This window comes from Pinus tabuliformis, chromosome 9 (genome assembly GCF_031772625.1).
Source record: "Pinus tabuliformis cultivar Carrire ecotype Pingquan chromosome 9, CPIR1, whole genome shotgun sequence".
Taxonomy (NCBI): domain Eukaryota; kingdom Viridiplantae; phylum Streptophyta; class Pinopsida; order Pinales; family Pinaceae; genus Pinus; species Pinus tabuliformis.
The window spans coordinates 466,304,721-466,322,261 of record NC_142307.1 but is presented as its reverse complement, the minus strand read 5'-3'; the positions used below and the strand labels follow the sequence as shown (position 1 = coordinate 466,322,261).

Below are 17,541 nucleotides of genomic sequence, written 5' to 3'. Positions count from 1 at the left end.
CCAGCCAACTCCCAAGACAAGAAAGCTTAAGAGGTAAACATGAGCTCTACCCCTAGCATCATGATCATCACCCTGGATCCTAGGGCCCCTCATATGGACTCCTTACATCATTAAGGAACCCATGATTGTCCCAACCTCTAGTGGGCAATGAACTGCCCCACCTTAAGGGGGGTATTCATTGTTATATCTTACATATCATGCTCTCATCTCCTGAAGCCTCGAGTAGTTACAAAAGAAAAATCTATAAAAAGCAAAAGGTATATGAAAAAAGGTGGAAAAACAATGGCCGAAGTAACTCATGTACCACGATTGCTCCCTCCTACATTCATATACCCAAGTGTGGGCTTCTCTTATTTGAGATACCCTTGTACCGTGGCATGTGGCTTGAAGCCTTCTCCTAATGCCCCACTCCATTCCATCGTTATTTCACATACCACCTGCCATTTGATGGATGTACCATGGGCATGTCACCCCCTTAGAGGCTGAAACCACCCAATAGGGTCCTTGGTTAACCTTCTTCTTGAACTTGGAGACATTAGTACGTTCTGGAGCCCATTATGAAAGGGCATGCCACTATGAAGTGTCCACTTGGAAATGTACATATATTTTTATCAATTGTGTATTTAATAAGAAATGTACCATAACATGCAAAAGATGGTCAGGACATACAAATTTAGCACGTGGGCAAAAGCCAAACATGAGCTCTACCCCTAGCTTCATGATCATCACCCTGGTTCCTAGGGCCCCTCATATGGACCCCTTACATCATTAAGGAACCCATGATTGTCCCAACCCCTGGTGGGCAATGAATTGCCCCACCTTAAGGGGGTATTCACTGTTATATCTTACATATCATGCTCTCATCCCCTGGAGCCCCAAGCAGTTACAAAAGAAAAATCTATAAAAGGAAAAAGGCATATGAAGAAGGGTGGAAAAACAATGGTCAGTGTAATTCATGAACCACGATTGCTCCCTCCTACATTCATATACCCAAGTGTGGGATTCTCTTATTTGAGATACCCTTGTACTATGGCATGTGGCTTGGAGCTTTCTCCTAATGCCCCACTCCTTTCCATCATTATTTCACATACCACCTACCATTTGATGGATGTACTGTTAAATTTCCACGACCTTGGGTCTAGGATAGAATCTTAAAATCTCTAACGCTACTAAATCAAGAATCTCAACGATACTACTTTGCACAGCAGAATATAAACAGCAGTAAATCACATATGCACAGAATATAGACAACTTTTTTTTATAGTTTTCAACCCAACTTCGTTATATTAAACAACATATAATGCAACAGTCTAGGGCTCTCGTACCAAGGATAACGGCCCTCATACATCCACTAGTACAAAATACAAAACGGGGGCTTGGTGCCAGTCCATCGACGACCAATCTGCCCTCAACAAGATACTCTGACCATTTGGTTGTCGCATGCTCTCTCAGCTCCTCTCGGTCGTACCCTATACCTGCATGTCCTGCAGCTCCCGATCTGAAACTCCTGCCTCTATCAATGCTCCAAGTCCATCTGGCCACTGAATCTCGGTTGTCTACTCTGCTCTCTAGTTGTGCCTTCATCCATCAAGGCCACAACACATCGAGACTCCTATCGAGTTGTTCACAACTCCACTTGTGAACAACTCTAAATCTACCACTGTTGCTCCTCAGTTACTCAAGGACTTCCGCCCAATATGGTCTTCCTGCATTGCACCTATGAAGACCAACATAGGGCACGGACGACTGCCACCTATCACTGCAAGATGTCCATCTCACACAATGAACACGGGCTAGGAGGATTGCCCATCTTCTACTGTAGATGTCCTTCTCCACACACAAATCTCGGACTCCACAACTCCTCTAGTTCGTCAAACCTTGAGTTCAACAACTGCCTCTCTCGCAACTAACTTTGTCCATCAAGGTGTTGCTCACAGGGATCCAACTTGGACACTATCACGTTGTCCATCAAGGTGTTGCTCATGGGGCTCCAACTTAGATAGTATCACGATGTCCTCCAACAAACCATAAGTGCCCAATCTCGTCCACACTTGGTCTTCTCTCACGCTGCCCTCCAATAGTCCACGAGAGACCAAGTCCACGTTGTAGCATCTACACCTAGTTAGGGCATCCCCACACTTAGGAGACCCTTACACATGTCTACCCACAGACTCCACCAAACTTCCCTTTGTTTTGCAATAGAGGAGCTATTGCACAAATCTGGACATCTGCCATCAACAACTTGTCCTTTCCTAGGACACCATCAACTCATCAACCAAGGGAACATCTACAACACTTCTTGCTATTGTCCTCTTGCCTTCCAATCTGATGTGCATGTTGTCACCTTGGCTGCTTGGTAGGCCTCCCAACAATCCACGTGGGCTCCTCCAAACAACTCCTAAGGCCTCCTCAAGCTGCCCATCAAACTAATCCAAGTCTGGTCAACATTTTTGACCCAACATCCCTCCAAAAACACTGATGTAATGATGTTTGACTTCGTTGTTGTGATAGTTCTGGTTAGGGCACGCGGTTAGGCGAACGAGGTGGTCTTTTTGGCGGAAAAGAATATGACATTAATGATTTACAAGTGACAATTGATCATTATGAGTACATATCTCAATTCCATGTCGTAACTATGCCTGACAAAAAGGTTGACATAATTCTCAGTCGACCTTGGTTCAAGGAATTAGATACGTTCATTCTAAACAAGCAAACAAACAAAAAAATATTGATATTCCCTTACAAGAAGAAGATGGTCACGTTCCAAGACATGACAACGAAATCAAAACTGATAATGCCTTCAGTAAAATATCTTAAGGATATTTCGAAACTAATGTTTCAAGAGAATCCAAAAATAGTAACAAAGACGCAGAAAGAGCTTGAAGAAGTCATATCCAACAAAAATAAAGAGAATTCATGTTTGAAGGAGCATAATCAGAATCTACTTACACAAGTAAGAAAATGTAAAGCTAAGAAACACTAGTTAGAACAAGAAAAGAAAATTCCTAAAAAGAAACTCAACGAACATCAAGGAAAGAAGAGGAAAATTTACACTTAAAGAACCTTGATTAAAAATTATTAGAACAAAACAGAAGTATAAAAGATAAAGAGAAGGATACCAAAGATAAAGTCAATGATTCAGAAAACAAAGAGCTTCTACACTTAAAGAATCATAACCAATCCCTTCTTACGCAAATAAAGAAACTAAAAAGTGACAAAAAGTCACTAAATGACAAGTTTGAACAACTTCAAGAAGAAGCATTGAAGTCTCCAGTCATTTCGGTCCAAGTTGAAGATAAAGGAATAAATACCGATCCAGTTAATATCACAATTCAAGAGGATGAGAAACCAAAATAAGTTAAAACATATTCAAAAGTTGCAATGCAAATGATGGACATTCCAAATGATGCTGCCAACTCAACAACAACAACACCTGAAGGAAATCAGGGAACTACCACTAACATGAAAAGGGAAAGTCCAACCAGAAGAACTCCTTATTGACATCTGAATCACAAGAGCAGACTTTCCAATCAATCTACATACCAGTATCACGCAGAACGAAAACAACATATTTATGTTCCAAAGAATACTTTAGTTTGCAAAATCCAGTCCGATGGTAACAATTCATTGCAAATTTCCAGTGACTCGAAGATTTCACTAAGGATTAATCTAGGATGGTCAGGTCCATTTTCGATTCAACAATTTTATTTATCGCTACAAGGATCGTATCATCTTGCAACAACGAAGATCACAGTTCCGCGACGACCTGAAAAAAGAGATCAAGGCTTTTCATTTGTAAGCTTTGAGGACAAAGCTTTTTGAAGAAAATGACAATGTTATCAATATAATTCATATAAAAATAATAAATGTAAATATAAATATAATAATAATAAATAATAATTAATTAACTAATAGTTAGTTAGTTAGTAATGAAGAGGCATGTCTTAGAGACATGACCATTTATGAAAGGGCACCTACCTAGGTATATAAGCGAGCCCTCATTGTAATCATTTCACACATCTTTTATACATTCAACAATTCTTATATACAATTACTACTTGTCCTACGATGGATACTTACATATTTCAGTTCTTCTGAATTATTCCGCTGCGTATACGAACTTTGTTCGTTACAGTATCAGTGCCGCTAACATTTTCTTTTGAAATATGTAGGAACAAAATTATTTTAAAAACGAATCAATCATTAACAAGATCACCTTTCATTATAAAACCTTTTGCATAAAGATAAGATAATATGATTTTATTAATGTCCAATGAACTGGAGTGCTAAGTAGGATAAAAGCTGAAACAACTAAAGGTCATGATTGGAACATAAGCACACAAGAAACAAAGAAGATAAGACATTCTAAAATTTGACCATCATTGGCGGAAATAATGTGGGTCTTTCCTGAAGTATATACACACCACGTAAAAACAGGTGTTTTCTTTTTTAGACGTGTATTTTCTATTTTCAAGCACATTCTTAAACATCTTCATCAAAACAACATCTGCAAATCCATTTCCTTGATGTCCAACAAATAGTTCAATTGGAGTGCTAAGTATGATAGAGTTGAAACAACTAGAGGTCATGATTGGAACATAAGCACACAAGAAACAAAGAAGTTCAGGAAGACCTTCTGAACTTTGACCATCATTGGCAGTAATTGTGGATATTTCCTGAAGTATATATACACAACACAAAACAGGGGTTTTCTTTTTTAGATATGCATTTTCTACTTTTAAGCACATTCCTGAACATCCTCATCAAAAGAACATCTGCAAATCCATTTCCAATGTCCAAGTCATTAGGACAGTAGTGCCTATCAACAAAAAACCATTCATACTCAACAAATGAGAAAAAAATTAGTGAGGTTCATGAAAGTTATATGGTGCATGAATTTAGAGTGAATGAAAAGAGTCGAACTCGGGAAACCATACAGCCAGCTTCATGCAAAGTGACTGTCTAAGATAAGAAGATTAACCCAGATAAAAGTAAAATAAAATAAAATAAATCCTGCAGTCCATAAATAATTTCACAGATGCCTCTAGTATCTAGTTTATCTCATTTTTCTGATATGCTAAAGAAATTAGAGCAGTAATACTTGTATATCATTTTCAATGTTTGCAGTCAATTATTAACATACGATAGTGAAATTGCAAATGAGAGGGCTACAGCGGCTTTATACTTTGCAATCTGTACATTTATTCTGACAAGGAATTATGAAACTGACCTTGCTTTTCAAAGCTTCAATCACAGTAACACGAGCATCAAAGCGCTTCAATCCTTCAAATTCCTTCCCCCCATTGCTATTGATCATACCGTCATCGCTAAATATATTAATGAATTCTAAATTGTGGCGCCTCCCCACAAGAAAATCATTTGGATCATGAGCTGGAGTAATCTGCAAAAGATATCGAAGGCAATATAAAGTTATAATTGGGCCTTTCAATTGCGTGCCCTGGCCCATCTAAACGGAACAAAAACTAACACAGAAATTTTCATTGGAGAAATCAAAATTATGCCTCAAGCAACTATCGGGGCAAACTTAAAAAAATAAAAATAAAATCCCACAGGAAGACAGACAGGAATTTTCCCTCGAGGTGTGACCATCCAAAGTAGTAAGAAAATCAATCATAGTTCATTACCTTAACAGCACCAGTTCCAAAGTTTGGATCAACAAGCTCTGCATCACAGATGATAGGAAGTTTTCTTCTGTTGAAAGGGTGAATGGCAAATTTGTTGTGCAAATGCATATACCTCTGATCTGCAGGGTGAACTGCAATTGCAGTGTCCCCTAGCATTGTTTCAGGCCTTGTTGTTGCCACAACAATCTCCCCCAAATCCTCCTCTAAAGGATAAGCAAAAGATGTTAGAACACCAAATTCCACCGGGGATTTATGCCCAGGCACTTTTAGTAGTGTTCGCCCTTTGATATCAATATAGTCTACCTGCACAACATGAAAAAAGAATGTCAAGTAGCTAAAATGGTGTAAAGATAACTCGCATGATGGTTTGAAATATTCCTAGAAACTACATGAGAAACGAAAAGAAAAAATTACAATAGCACAAAAAGGTCTTTTTAAGTCGCCATACTTCAATATCTGAAATAGCCGTTCTTAGAATACAATCCCAATTCACAAGTCGATGATCCCTGAAAAATGAAAATTCTATCAGACCGTATAAGTTATCACAACTGACAAAAGAAGAACCAAAATAACAGCTAGTGACTGAGCTATTGGTGCATCAACGAGGGAATACCTAACAAAACACATCATAATTTCTAAAGCCACCTCTATAAGGAAGATGTGCAATAAAGAAAAACAATCAACAAGCTTGAGCACAAAAGGAAACATTGATAAGAACTAATTCCCTCAGTATGTATTGAATATTGTTTGTGAGTTATTCAAGATGAACATTAAGTTAACCATCAAATCTGGAATATACAGCAAACAATGTACCATACGGCCAAAAAAATTGCAGCTTGAATCCTGAGGGCATCATAAAAAATTTGCATGAAAATCAGGAATTTAAAAGATACTAACATGTTCTAGATAACATGCAGAATAACAAATAAGATGAGTAATTGATGTAGCAGACCCTGTCATCAAAGTAGACAATCAATGTATTCTGTACCATGAGCAACGCATTCCATGGGTACAATTCTTAGCAAAAACGGCTAAACCTGCTAACGGGTGCAACCAAATCCACCAAAGGCCTGTCATGCCCTTCAGTGAGATCAACACGTTACAATTTTCTAGATGAACAATATGTTCTCAACAAACCTTAAATACTGTTTGTCATTCAATTTAGTAAACTACCCAATTTTATAACTTCTATCATTTACTTTTTTATATAGTTCATTTACTAGATATTACTATAGCAAACTCCTCACAACATTATCAAGTATATACTAAGAACTCGTAAAAATACTGTCCAATTGGCTACAAGTGATACTTGGTTCCCACAAAATATCAAGCAACAGTGTCCTCTAATGCAAATTATTTAAATTACTTTCGAGAACTGGGCTGGCAGGCTATGTATTTCTTCAAAAGTGGAAGGGCACTTCTATCTTGTGAAATGCACCAAAACAAACGTATTGTTCAAGCTCTCTTGTTAGAGTTTAAGCTGTTCAAGAGCTTCACATTATCTTTCGAGGGTTGAGATCATATCAACAATAAAGTATGCACTCTTTAAGTTTTTACACAATCATCATCGAATACACCATAAATTTTTCCGTTTAGAAGCTAAGATTGGACCTGAAACTGTAACCATAATATTTGATTTCCACATTTTCCTTCAAGGTGCCTGAAACTGTACCCATACTGAGTCCAACTTTAAAACTCATACAGATCATGTTCATTTTACTGCCATATTTTATTTTAATTTTTTGATTGGATCAGCTGATCTTCGGACAGTAGAACTCTGACTTGAGCACAAGGATGAACTAACAGGGCAATATTTACAACCATTGATATATCCCAACAGCATAAAAAGCAGGATAGCTCTAGAGAACTCAATAATGTTCATATGAATGATGCTACCTTTTTAATCAATGATGGGTTGCTCTCAATTGGTGACAGTGAGGTGTTAATGATGCCTCCACCATGATTCAAGCCTTACCCACAACATGTTGATTTTTATAGCTTCAAAAGGTCTTCCGCATAGGCTCGTGTCTTTGCATGCAGGAGAAGAAGTCCCCTTTCGGTGGTTGCTCGACAAGAGCAACTAATATGGTTTCCTTCCTAAGTTATAAATTAGAAGTTATGACTAGTGCATTGATTAATTATTTGATTAATGTAGGCATCGGGCTAATGTTTTTTCTAAGGATAAATAATTAATTATTTAAGTGACTTATATCTAATCTCCATTGTTGATCAAAGAAAGCTAGGATTTAATTCTAGCCCTCAATCACTTTGGAGATTAGGGATTTTGCCTATGGAGAATTACAAATGCAGCCTAAGGGGAAGGATGCAGACACAACAAGAGAAATTCAAAGATAGATTTTTTGAAGAATTTGCATGAGTCATAGTGCAGCAGATTTGATGAGTGAGAGATTCACAGACTTAAAAAATCAGAAAAGTGTGCAGCTAGGATTTCGAGAGAGCACAATTTTGTAGGTGGAGCACACAAGAGGAGGGCCGAGATTCACTTGAGGATGAGGCCGAGGTGTGCCGCGAGCTTTGAGAGGCTGAGTTTGTGGAGTGGTCCTGTAAGTGTGGGGAGGCCGAGAGGGTTTTGACCACACTAGTGGAGGGGCCAAGCAACTTCGGAGGGCCAAACTTGTCAAAGACAGTCAGCAAAGTGCAGGACAAATTTCTCGGGGCCAATTTTGCCAGATTCCATTACCTATATTTTACGTGTATTTTCAAAGGGCCATTTTCCTTGGTAAGAGAGCCCATAATTTCTCTGAGAAAATTTAATGAAGAGAGATTGGAGGGTTTAAATAATTGTTGTTCTCGTCTAATTTTACTGAGTAATTTTCTTTTTTACATTCCGCTGCAAATTGTTAAGTTAAAGTGCCAAAGAATTTTTTGTTTGTAGTTTTCAGATTTTATGTACTGCAAAAAAAATCATTTATTGGGTAAAATCAGGGTTGCAGGAATCGCCCCCCCCCCCCCCCCGCCGGATCCAAACCCGGAACCGCGGATCGGAGCGAACCGTCCCGGAATCCACCCTGGAAGCGCGGATCGGATTTGGCGGTTGCGCGGATCCGTTAAAAAAAAACGATTCCTGCCTTTTTGGGTTGCGGCCGCCCGGAACCGCGGATCGGAGGGCGGTTCGGGCACGGGGTGGCGCCACGCTTCCGGCCCGGAACCGCACGCCACCCAGGCGCTTCCGGAAGCAACCCCGCGGCCAGCGGATTTTTAATTTATTTTTTTTAAATTTGTTTTAACATGTGACTTAACTAGCATGAGGGGGTGGGTTAGGTTAGTTTAGGGTGAGTCTAGGGTGACTTTAGAAAAGAATAAAGCCCCCATTCTCTTCTCATTTTCTCACTTTGAGTTTATGAGAGTTGGAGAAGAGAAGAGAGGAGAGGAGAAGAGAAGAGAGGAAAGGAGAGGAGAAGAGAGGAGAGCTTGGAGGAGTGAAGAAGGAGGAGCTAGGAGAAGGAGGAGGAGCTTGGAGCAAGAGCTTGGAGGACTTCATCTACAAGAGCTAAAGAGGTAAGTTCAAACCCCAAACTCCCTTGTTTTTTTGAAAAAAAAATTGTATTTTTCTCCTCCCTCTCCTACTCTTTCCCATTGTTTCTACTTGCTCCTTTATTTACAGGTTGTCCACCACCTATATCCATATTCCAAGATGGTGTTCTTTTGGCTTCTATGTATCATTCCACTCTTGGTTTTAATGATGGCAAGGGTGAGGAATAGAGGGGAAGAGGAAGGGGATGAACTTGGTCCTAATAGTAGTGACCCAATGTATGATGAGGAGGAAGGGTTTGAAGAGGAAGGGGATGAACTTGAAGAGGACACTGAAGCACAAGATGGGAAAGGTACATCAAATCCCTTGTGGAACTATGTGACCAAACTTGAAGGGGGAAAGGGTGGTGGATCTTACAAATGGATGTGCCCTCATGATTGTCATGGAGGAAAACCATATACGGGTTCATATACCCGTCTGAGGAGGCATCTTTGTGGGGTGCTAGAGAGTGATGAAAAAAAGGGTTCTGTGGGGGTAGCCATTTGCCCAAAAATTTCAAGTGAACAAAGACAAAAATACATCAAAATAGAGATGGCTGCACAACAAAAAAACAAGAAACAAAAAACTCATTCAGAATCAAGTGCAAACTCTAAATTTGGTAGTTGCCCATCTCCTCATGGTACTTCTGCAACCTCTGGAGGTAGAAAAACAATAGGGGATTTCCTTAATGTTTCTGGGAGGGATGATGTGGATGGAAAGGTAGTCCGTTTTCTTTGTGCTTGCGGTGTACCATTCAATGTGCTTCGCTCTCCCTATTGGCATGACATGGTAAAGGCCATCAATGAAGCCCCAAAAGGATACAAGGCCCCCAACTATGAGAAAGCTAGAACAGTGTTATTAGAAAGAGAAAAAGCTAAGGTTCAAAGAGCTTTGACACGTTTTACACATGAGTGGGTGGATTATGGGGTATCCATTGTATCAGATGGGTGGACAAATATTAGAAACCAACATTTGATAAATGTTCTTGGTGTTTCTTCTAAGGGTGCAGTATTTATTGCATGTCATGACTCCTCCTCCATCAGTGCAACTGCACAAAACATTGCAGATCTCCTATTGAAATCAATCAAAGATGTTGGTCCGAATAATGTGGTTCAAGTGATCACAGATAATGCAGCAAATTGTAAGGCAGCAGGAAAAATTATTGAGCGTACTCATCCACACATCTTTTGGTCTGGGTGCCTGGTTCACACATTGAACCTTTTGATGCATGATATTGTGAAACACAAAGAATGTCGGTGGATTGCTGAGGTTTACAGGAAAGGGAAGCAGCTCATTAAATTCATCACAGGGCATACAAGGGTAAACTACTTCTATGGCACTTACTCCAAGTTGCAATTGCTTAAAATTGCAAAGACAAGATTTGCTAGTTATTACCTCACCTTTAGGCGGCTAGTGAAGGTGAGACAAGCTTTAACTAATCTGGTGTGTGCTGAAACATGGGATGAAATTAACCAGTGTACAGATGGTGCTACTGCTAATGTAGTCAAGGACACTGTTCTTGACACTTACTTTTGGTCACAGGTTAAATATGTTTTGCAATTCACCAAACCAATTTATTACATGATCAAGTTTGCAGATTCAGATCGACCAGTAATTGGGGAGGTGTATGAGCAAATGGATAGCATGTTGGGGCAGATTAAAGACATTGTTGAGCCTAGAGATACCACCTTGTACAATTATATTCGTGAAGAAGTGGAAAAGCGATGGGATATGCTAAATGTTCCATTGCATGCATTAGCATATGTTTTGACACCTAGGTACTATCATCCATCATGGCTTTCAAAACCAGCACCTGGGGGGGGAAGCAGGAAAAAACCACACCAAGATAAAGAGGTTCACGAAAAATATATGGCTGCATTGAGTAGATTAATCCCTGATAATGAGGAGGCTGCATTGGTACGGAGACAGGTGAGCAACTATACGCTCAACACTGGTCCATTTGGGAGCATGCATTCAATTGAAGATCGAGAGCATTTTTCTGCTCTTGAGTGGTGGAACATGCATGGAGGGCCTACTCCACTTCTACAGAGTTTGGCATTGCGGGTGCTATCACAGGTGGTAAACACTTCTTCTGCAGAGAGGTGTTGGAGCTCTTATTCTTTCATCCACAGTGTTAAAAGGAACAGGTTGAGTTTAGACCGGGCAGAGAGCTTGGTTTATGTTCATTACAACTTGCGATTGTTGTCCCATTACTGTGAAGATGCAAAGTCTAATAAAGACTTGTTGACTTGGGACAAGCATCCAGAGGAGCCCAATTTGGAGGATGGAGTGTTGCAACTAGAGCAATTAGAGGATGCTCTTATCCAGGTATGTCCATTGTGGTATGAATTTTCCAATTTTCCCTTATAAAGCATTTCTCTAATTCATGTTTTTAATTTTTTTGTTAACTAGTGTTTTTTTTTTTTTGCATGAATTTTTTGAGCGATTCTAGGATGATGATGACCGTGTTGATATGCCACCACCCCCACCCCCATCTGGTCCTAGGTTCCATGGTTCAACACCAACAGCAGGGGGTTCTTCTTCATCAGTTCCAGTGCCACGACTTACACAGGGACCATTTTCTTCATTGCCACCACGTGGAGGCACGCCATCACGTTCTATTCGTGGTGGAAGGAGGAGAGATTAGTAGATATATTCACAATCTACTTCTTTTTGTCATAGTCTATAGATTACTCATTAGACTTGTAGACTTGTGAATTTGAATTTTGAACCTTTTTGGCTTGGCGGTGACCAAGTGACATATTTTGTAAACATTATTATTTGAATTTTGGACATGACAAATGTTGACAGTTGCTCACTTGCTAGATAAATCATAATATGCTCTATGTTTTATGTTTTATAATATGCTTAAATGTTTTATGTTTTATAATATGCTTAAAAATTTGATGTATGTTTGTAATAGCTAGAATATAGATGATTGTTGTACATACTAGTAACTACAATGGAATCATGGATGCCATATCTATCTTGATTTATGCAAAAATATGCATGTTTTCATGTCTTCTACAATTAATTTGGTATTTGGGATGTTTGTTTTGAGTATAAATGCAAAAAAATATATAAAAATATATATATATATAGCAGACGCTTCCGCGGACGCTTCGCTCCCTAGATTTTTGGAAAATGACGCTTCCGCGCTTCGCGCTTCCGCTTCGCTCCCGCTTCGTGCAACATTGGGTAAAATAACTGCATGAGACATCAAATCTGAAATTGGAACTTGAAAAATAACATGGTACCAGAGTAAGAGTTGTTGGAAGAATTTGTCATTGACGTCAAAGGGTGAATGGGCCAGCGTTTGTTTGGTGATTTGTGTGAAGGACCTTTTAGATTATTAGCCCTTGTCAAACCATTTAGTTTAATAGGTGGCACGCCTTGATCATCCTCCTGGTTGAAGAGATATTTAAAGTTGAAATTTGATGCCCCAAACGGATGTGTTTTGCACCAGATCATGCCCCATTATATTCATGTCTTTAATATTTTATTTCTGCCCCTGGAAGGAGGTCAAATTGAAATTCAAATTGTCCTATATCCATTATCAAAGTCAAGCCTTGAAAGGAGAATCTACGAAAGTCAAAAATCTGAATTTTTAGAACGTTCTAAGCCTCCTCTTTCATGTCTGCCTAACCGCAAAGTTTCTGAAGTCGGCTCCTACAAAAGGTCGTGCCTTTTGATGAAAATTTGTATTTCTGGTACAGGTTGGTGCCAATATTGGGCCCCCTCCAAACATGTACAAATATGATGGTCATGGCATCTAAACAGACATTGAATTAGTCATAAGATCTTCTTTTCTGAGGCTGAACTCTAAAAAGCATATCTGAAGTAGGTCGAGATATCTTTAGCTTGGAGTATCGGTTATATTTTGAAGTAGATTCAACTTTACATTTGGTAAGATTTCTTCAGCCTGTTCTATTCCTTGTTTGAGGCACCGCTGGCAGAATTTTGTGCTTCCATTTGAAGACTGTTTAAGGAGTAAACAAGGATCTGTTTTGATACTTGACTAAGGCATAAATTCAGCCTGGTCTAAGGCTCTGTTGCCCTAGTCCGAATCTCTCTGAGGCTCTGTTGCACTGGTTCGAATCTTTCTGAGGCTTTGGACCAAATCTTTCTGAGGCTTTATTGCCTGGTCCGCATCTTTATGAGGCTCTGGTCCACATCTTTATGAGGCTCTGGTCCGAATCTTTCAGACGCTCTGTTGCACTGGTCCGAATCTTTCTGAGGCAGCCCTTTTGTCGTAGGTCTGAATATCTCTGAGGTTGAACCAAACCTAAGACAGACCCGAATCCTGAAGGCTTATGTTCCGTGACTTTCTCGCACTTCCTAAGGCATAGTTTTGGTTATGCTTAAGGCTATCTTGAAAGCTTATTGGAGGACAGTTAAGGCATCAAACCGAGTTATTAAGGGACTGTACCTAGGACAATTCTGAAGCAAATTTAAAGCTACATTTTGAAGATAATCTTGAGATCAATCCTTGAGTTGTTTCAAGTTTGTCTGAAGAACACTTTGTGGCAAATTAATTTACTTGTTAAGGCAAGTCAAAGACATCACTTTGAAATAGACCTCGAAGTTGTCTATGTAGCATACCTCAATATGAGTTCTGTATCTCTCTGAGGCTCTGTTGCACTGGTTCGAATCTTTCTGAGGCTTTGGTCCAAATCTTTCTGAGGCTTTATTGCCTGGTCCACATCTTTATGAGGCTCTGGTCTGAATCTTTATGACGCTCTGTTCCACTGGTCCGAATCTTTCTGAGGCAGCCCTTTTGTCGTAGGTCCGAATATCTCTAAGGTTGAACCAAACCTAAGACAGACCCGAATCCTGAAGGCCTATGTTCCGTGACTTTCTCGCACTTCCTGAGGCATAGTTTTGGTTATTCTTAAGGCTATCTTGAAAGCTTATTGGAGGACAGTTTAAGGCATCAAACCGAGTTATTAAGGGACTGTACCTAGGACAATTCTGAAGCCAACTCAGTCCTTCTTTTGAGGCAAATCTAAAGCTACATTTTGAAGATAATCTTGAGATCATTCCTTGAGTTGTTTCAAGCTTGTCTGAAGAACACTTTGTGGCAAATTAATTTACTTGTTAAGGCAAGTCTAAGACATCACTTTGAAATAGACCTCGAAGTTGTCTATGTAGCATACCTCAATATCAGTTCTGTAAAAGGTTAAAGCCCAGATTGGTGGGCATTTTGATACTTGTAAAAGATACTTTAAGCAGACCTTGAAATTGAGTACAGTGACAACCTGTCCAAGACCAGACTTCCTTCAATTGATCTAAGGTATGAAATAAATTCCTTCTCTTGTCATTGGACTGTAGACAAAGGTTTCAAACATTGACGCCTTTTTTAAAGCAGATTTTTTTATCAAAGGTTTTGTGGCTGAAATCGATATGGTAAAGATGGCATCATCAAGTCTGAGATTTGAAGACAAGTTGGAAGGAGTTGCAAACTTCAGTCCATGGAAGTAGAGGATCACACTAGTTTTGATGGGCAATAGCCTGTGGGAATTTGTTAATAAAGAGATCCAAGTCCCTTCGGCTCCTAAACAAGCAACTGAACAAAATCTGAAAGATGTGAAGACTAGAGAGATCATATTGGATGCTGTGAAAGATCACATAATCTCTCACATCACAAGGAACCAAGCAACTCATCAAATGTTGACAGCCTTAATAAAGTTACACCAAAGTGACAACCAAAACAAAAAGATGGTGCTAAACTATAGCCTCATCCTGCACAGGAATTCAGCAGGTTTGTAATGAACTATCAGTTGTTGGGGAAGTTGTGGATGAGATGCAACTTGTTAAGTGTTACAGGAACCTGTGTTGATTTTTAATGTACCTTGGACAAGTGCTTTCCCATGGGTTAGTCTCTACCTAGGGAAAGTGTCCAAAATAATTATTTTCCTAAGTGTGACTTTATAAAGTGAAAATGACTTTATAAGTGGTAAAGTCAATGTTAAATTGTAAAGTGAAAAGTGACTTTAGACATAAAGAACAATGTGGGTACTTTATTTAATGGGTGAGTTAGAAAGTGAAACTTAAATGCACATTTATTCTCATCCCTTGATCTAAATGAATCTGAGCCATTAGATCTTAGGATTGCCCAAAAGGCATTTAGGGAAACAAAAGGGGGAAAAGAAAAGAAAGACTGCATTCATTCTTCATGAGCAGATTGGAGAAAGGAGGTTCAAGGCTAAAGAAAAGTTTTGAAAGAGAAATTTGTTGCAGCAAGTTGAAAGAGTGATTTCTAAGCAAAGTTGGGCATGGAAATCAAGGTTTAGAAGACAGCAGAAGATACAGTACGAATAGCATTGAATGTTGTGAGCTGCATGTCGTTCGAGAGAAGTTTTTGAAAAAAAATCCGTACAGTACGAACAGCATTGAATGTTGTGAGCTGCATGTTGTTCAAGAGAAGTTTTTGAAAAAAATCTGTACAGTCCGTACAATGGTATGGAAATCTGTACAGTACATATTTTCATCTTCAAGTGGACACGGAAATCAAGGCAAAGTGGGCACGGTTTTCAAGAAGTTTTGGGCTGAAGAGATAAGTTGTATTTTGTTGTTTTGTATTGTCTGCAAATGTTTTTTTCTTGAACTTGAAAGATAAATAAATTTGAAAAGCTCTCTAACAAGTTTTCCCCGGAGAAAATTGAAGGGGTTTTGCATGGGTCTAAGTTGACCAAAAATTTGTGTGTATTTTTATGTGTGTTGTTGGTTTGGTTATGTTCATATTTATTTTCAGCATGTGTTGATAGTCCCATGTGTTTTAATCTGAAAATTTCATTTCCAGAATTCTATACGTTGAATGTATGTTTATGGGAAAGGGCATTTAACTGAATGGGAGTGATAAGGTGAAATTAAAACCGGGTTGGGATTGTTGGAAACTTTTTTTAGTCATCAAATTTCAACATGGTATCAGAGGTACAGGTTGAAAATTGCAGTGTGAACAGCAGACAGTAGTTTGGGACAGCAAACAATGGTTTGGACAACAAACTGAATTTTTGGACAGCAAACTGATATTTTGGCACAGCAAGGTGAAATTTCACACAGACTGAACTTTTGGTACAGCACGGTGTGTTGGAAAGTTCATTTCTCCATTTTCTTAGTTTTGTAAATTTTGGACAGCAGTCGTGGCCATGTTCTTAAGGATAGAGGACAAACAGGATGGGATATCCAACTATGTTGTTTGGAAGGACAAAATCCAGACAGTATTTGAGGAGGCAGCGATTTGGGACATAGTGCGTGTTGATTTAGGGTAGCATCGGATGTGCTCTAGCCACAAAAACTGGTGGAGAAGCTAAGGCACATGAGATCTCCAATACCCAAAAAGGGTTTGGGCAGATTCTAAACAATTTGGGAATTATTAAAATAATTAATATTTTTAATGTGTATTAATATAAAATTGTGTTAGAATGGTCCAAAAGTCATGGATCAAGCCAAATCTAATCTTAGCTGTTGATTAGGAACTTAATCTCGGCCGTTGATTTGTCAACGAGAAAAGTATAAGAGGAGGCTTGAGGGTCACTTGGAGAACACACTGAGGTAGACCAATCAGTTCAATTTCTGAAGCGGGGTTAGCTGAGAAATTAAACCAGTGGTATGGTGAGCAGTCAGGAGGCAGCAAGTACAGAGCAGAGAAGCGGGATCAACCACTGGAGATCAGTGCTGAGGCAGGAGAGGCAGACGCAGGGCTTTTCAGGCAGACGCAGAGGCAGCAGAAGACTGCGCAGTCACTTGCTGGGCCTACGTGAGTGATGCAGAGAGGCCCAGGGCTGACACAGTCAAGCAGGGGTTGACGCAGAGGGTTTGAGAGCCACGCAAAGGTCAGCCGGGCTGACACTGGGATTGGGAGAAGCGCTGGAGAATTATTTCTTTGTGGGTAAGCCAGTTTGGCACCCTGTTGTACAGAAAAATTGTTGAATAATAAAATCCTCCCTTGCTGCACCGGTTTTCCCACATTGGGTTTTTCCGGGGACTGTTGTCCAACATATCTGTGTCAATGTGTTAATGCTTGTGCATATGTTTGTTTCTATATTACGGTGTGATATCTGCAACAGTATTTATTTTAGTGTTTATTGAAATAATTTCATAAATAACTTATTGTGGAATAAGTAGGAAAAATAAATCAGTTGCTGCAGTGATAGAATTTTCACAGTGCGGCAAGTGGTTGTACCTCCTACTGCTGCAGATGAACTCGCTGAATTCACAAAAAAAATAAAAAAATGCAAAGTCAAAAAGGATTTTGATGGACAATCTGAAGGATCATGTGGTTCCTCAGGTGAGAGGAAACACATATGCATATCAGATGTGGACAGCTCTAACCACTCTCTATCAAAGTACCAATGAGAGCAG

General features: G+C 39.4%; 2 protein-coding genes across 6 annotated transcripts in view; one reads left to right on the top strand and one right to left on the bottom strand.

Moving 5' to 3' along the window:
- The window catches only part of LOC149149211 (valine--tRNA ligase, mitochondrial 1-like), a 277,751-nt gene that overhangs the window by 115,303 nt on the left and 144,907 nt on the right, over positions 1 to 17,541 (bottom strand). For all 5 annotated transcript variants that reach the window (XM_089439538.1, XM_089439541.1, XM_089439537.1 and 2 more), the window contains 3 exons: positions 6,094 to 6,151; positions 5,646 to 5,948; positions 5,231 to 5,401 (listed from right to left, as the gene is read on the bottom strand). In XM_089439538.1, coding sequence (XP_089295664.1) covers positions 5,231 to 5,401; positions 5,646 to 5,948; positions 6,094 to 6,151 — 532 coding nt within the window. The remainder of the gene's footprint in view (positions 1 to 5,230; positions 5,402 to 5,645; positions 5,949 to 6,093; positions 6,152 to 17,541) is intronic.
- Positions 10,899 to 11,932, top strand: LOC149149212 (uncharacterized). Its single transcript, XM_089439542.1, has 2 exons — positions 10,899 to 11,505; positions 11,630 to 11,932. The coding sequence occupies exons 1-2, from the start codon at positions 10,909 to 10,911 to the stop codon at positions 11,822 to 11,824; spliced, it is 792 nt and encodes a 263-aa protein (XP_089295668.1). The 5' UTR covers positions 10,899 to 10,908; the 3' UTR covers positions 11,825 to 11,932.